The 3,869-nt window shown below is 45.3% G+C and overlaps 1 protein-coding gene across 1 annotated transcript; it reads left to right on the forward strand.

The window, feature by feature from the left end:
- The first annotated feature begins 1,232 nt into the window (after positions 1–1,232).
- LOC109291556 (C-C motif chemokine 4 homolog) lies at positions 1,233–3,586 on the forward strand. The gene is made up of 3 exons (XM_019508628.1): positions 1,233–1,415; positions 2,079–2,193; positions 3,005–3,586. Exons 1-3 carry the CDS (start codon positions 1,343–1,345, stop codon positions 3,090–3,092), a joined length of 276 nt encoding a protein of 91 aa, XP_019364173.1. The 5' UTR covers positions 1,233–1,342; the 3' UTR covers positions 3,093–3,586.
- The last annotated feature ends 283 nt before the right edge of the window (positions 3,587–3,869 follow it).

Genomic DNA, 3,869 nt, shown 5'->3' on the forward strand with positions numbered 1-3,869 from the left:
CTGCCATGGTTCCTTTGCTTTACCTGTAGCAGATTAGGGTGTGGGTGGTGGGGCAGGTGGGCTGAAGCAGGGACTGCAGGAGGAGGGGGTCAACCAGGGCCTCCCAGAGCTGGTGCCCTGGCTCCCACTGGTAGGTGCATGGCTGTCTGGGGCCTGGGCAAGGGAGGGCCAGCAGGGCCCAGCAGAGTCAGTACTATGGCCAGCAGAAGTGTGGGGCACTGGTCATCACTTGCTGGCACCAGGCTGGTGCAGTGCTCAGTATTGCTGGCAAGGGCAACCATGGCACAGGGAGGCAGGGTGGGCAAGGAGGTTGCTGGCACATGCTGCCCCTGTGCTGCGCATGCAGCTCCTGAGCAGGGAAGGGGCTGGCCAGGGATCAGAGTTTTCAAGATGGCTGCCAAGTGTTGTCAGCTGGCTCTGGCTTCAACATGACTGCCAAATGCTAGCAACCATGTGGCCGGAGGATAGAGATCCCTTGCTGGCCACAGGGGCACATGGCAAGACTGGAAGGAACTGGGACTAATTTTAGTCCCAAGTCGCTGCACGTGTAGACACCTGCCAAAAATCTCTTAATACACATTAAATTTAGGTGCACTTATTTGCACATATACATGCGCCCTTAGATACCTAATAGGTGGAAACAGAATCGAGCCCTAAGCTCTGAGTTCTTTCACTCTGCTCAGAGTAAGTGTAGAGAATACAGTTATAAAAAAGCCCAGATAATGGGCAACATGCCTCATTATGTCTCCTGCTGCACTGGTAGTAGTAACAGTGGGGAACCATAGGGAAGATAGCCTAGTGAGGTAAAGGTCATAGATCCCTGCCTCTGACTAATGTCCCATATCCACTTTCCCACTTGCACAGCTCTGTATTTGGAATGATCAGACCTTGAAGTGGAAATACCATCACAAATTAACTAATATTTGCTCCTTTGACAAACCCTGAGACCTCCAAGAGGGAAACAAGAAATGTCTATTTTTAAGTAGAATCTCTAGAACTAATTATAAAACTTGTGATTATTTCATATCCTGTCTCAGTGGGGACTTCCTGTTCCCCATCTGAGGGAAGGTGTCATACCAAGTGTAAAAAGTTACATCTCAGTGCCGCACAGAAGCTGACTGTTTCCTAAGTCTTGGTTGTCACTTTGTTTCTGGCAGATAGCAAGATTGTTCCATGACATCAGTTCTCTGCTGCCTGGGAAATTCCACTGCACTGCCCTCACAGCACCTCAAGGTCCTATAAAGAGGGGACTGCCCAGAGGTTCAACACCAGATGCAGAAGGAGCTTGCAATAGTCCCTGGTCTGCTTAAGCTCCTGCAGCTCCTGTCCACCCAACAGCAGCATGAAGGTTTCTATAGCTGCCTACACTACTGTCCTCATTGCCATCATCTGCTCCCAGGCCTCATCTGCTCCATGTAAGTTCAGATTTTTTTCTCATCTCTCTCTCACTGGGTGCATCTACATGTGCATTGATGAGCTTTAGTTTGCATATTAAATCTAGTACCTCCATTATTCAGTATTGAAATAATGTGCATTAGCCTATCTTAATGTGCATTAACTAAACAGCATGGTTTTTCGTGATGCTTTAACAAACATTAAAATAGACTAATAATCATTAAAGCACACATGTAGATGTGCCCACTGTACCCGTGAAGGAAGGCAAGAGAGATGTAATAGGGATAGGGCTCTTCTTGCCAGCCCTTCCCAGCCCTAGGGATCCCTTCCCATATGGGATAATTATCAAGTGAGTCCTCAGAGCTCTAGATAGGGGGAGGAAAACTATCTGTCCTCAGAGGAGATCTCCGGGGAGTATCAAAAGAACAGCCAGCAGTCCCAAAGGATGCCAAATGTCCAACTATGGTTTTGGTAACTACGTATGTAGCTGTCATCACCTTGAACAAGGAAAGAGGGGAAGGAATCAAAGAGGAAAATCTCTCCCATTTCCCTTCTTTCAGCTTCTTCCCATCCCACCATCACTAGGGCTGGATGTTTCTCCTCTCTACTTTTCCCAGGTGCCCCAGCAGGTGGTGGGATACAACTGAGCACACTCTAACATTTGCTGATTTCATCTCTTCCAGTTGGATCTGATCCCCCAACTGCCTGCTGCTTTTCATATGTGACCAGGCAGCTCCCCCGTGACTTTGTGAAAGATTATTATTACACCAACAGTATGTGCTCCCGTGCAGCCGTGGTGTAAGTACATACTTTAGACTTCAATAGAGAGGGATATTTTGTGTTCCTAGTTACTGGTGTTGAAATTTCTTAACCCTCTAGAGCCCAAGGGACAAAGGTGACATCCCCTTCCCTGAGAAGTGCCGGAGGTCAGATCAGATTAAACCAACAACCAACATGCTTAGATCCTCAGCTGTTCCATTGATTGCAATCAGGATAGTGCTTTATACCAACTGGGAATGAGGGTCTATTGATTAAGTCTCTTATCAAGTCTCCTGAGAAGTCTCTTATCAAGATACCTCACTAGGCAGTTCACTGAGTCTCTCAGCCTGATCCTGAGCAGAGATAAAGTGGGAACTGCTGCAGAGAGTTCTGTGGTGCCTCAGTCATGCTCATCCCAGGGGACAGGCAGGGCATAATGGGGAACAGGAGATGTTATTTGGAGACAGGGTGCGAGATCTCAGGAGGGCATCAGTAGTGGAGACAGGAACCAAGCCAAAACTAAAAGGGTGCAGATCACTGGCAGATAAACCTCTCAGTGGAGAGCACACCACTGACTGGCTGTAAAACTAAATGATGGAGCAGCCTAAGCCCCATTATTGAGTGAGTCAGATATAAGGTGCCCAAGTTTCACTGACAGTCAGTGGGGCTCTCAGGTTCTCCTGAGACATTCTAAAATAGCAGGTCAGCTGTTACACCACTTAGGCACTTTTAGCCTACAGGAGTCTGAGCCCTGCCACTCTGAGTGGGAGAACAAAGCTGGGGAAGGTTTGATTTTCTCCAACCACAAAATTTTTCCAAAGTGCTCATCTGTCTGTTTCATGTTCTGCAGATTTACTACCAAAAAAGGCCGTCAAATCTGTGCAAATCCCGAGGACAGCTGGGTTAAAGAATATGTGAATGACCTGGAACTGAATTAAGAGGAGCTAGGGACTGAACTTCTTCTGGAAATGAATACATTAACATTCAAAGGGCTCCATTCTAGTCACCACATCCAATGCTGTTGCCCCAGACTGACTTTGACCAGTGAAAAGTCAAAAGTATTTAAACCATTTTAAGGGAATATTTTATTTAGAAATGTAATTCGCAGACTGTTAAGCACTGTATTATTTATAGAATATTTAATGTGTGAGGAGTTCATGTCATGTGACTCAGCTCCATTCACACCTCAAATGTGAAGATTACTTAATACATTTTTATAAAGCTGAACATCCTGGATATTTTGTTTTTTATGAGGTTATTTGATGGTAAATTGGAGATAGACTTTGAAGAAAAAATATTTTTATATGGACAGGCTTTATGCGCCCACATGTGAATTGTGACTCTGTGAAAAACATTATTGTTGCTGTTGCTGTTGTTGTTATTTAATTCTATAATGTAAACATTTTCTAAGCAAATAAACTCAAGAAACTTACTTGTCTGAATCTTACATTACACAACATGAGGTGAAAAAAGGCACTTGGAGCACAGTCTATTAGGGGTGTGTGAAATGGGCCATATTCAATTCAGATTCAGCCTGAATCAGGGACAGTGATTTGATCTGTTGATTTGGATCACTGTCCCTGATTCAATTTGGCTGAATCTGAAGATTCAATGCTGATTCAGAGAATCAATGATTCAGCCACAGACACAGCTTTAAATGTTTTTTCTACAGTCCTCAAGATACCAAGTGCAGTTTGGGAGCGCTGCAATGCTGG

This window comes from Gavialis gangeticus, unplaced genomic scaffold (genome assembly GCF_001723915.1).
Source record: "Gavialis gangeticus isolate Ggan-Ray unplaced genomic scaffold, GavGan_comp1, whole genome shotgun sequence".
NCBI lineage: Eukaryota > Metazoa > Chordata > Crocodylia > Gavialidae > Gavialis > Gavialis gangeticus.

Coding starts and splice junctions, on each gene's coding strand:
- LOC109291556 (XM_019508628.1), top strand. CDS start 1,343: ATGAAGGTTTCTATAGCTGCCTACACTACTGTCCTCATTGCCATCATC. Junction 1,416..2,078: donor CCAGGCCTCATCTGCTCCAT/GTAAGTTCAGAT, acceptor CATCTCTTCCAG/TTGGATCTGATCCCCCAACT. Junction 2,194..3,004: donor TGCTCCCGTGCAGCCGTGGT/GTAAGTACATAC, acceptor CATGTTCTGCAG/ATTTACTACCAAAAAAGGCC.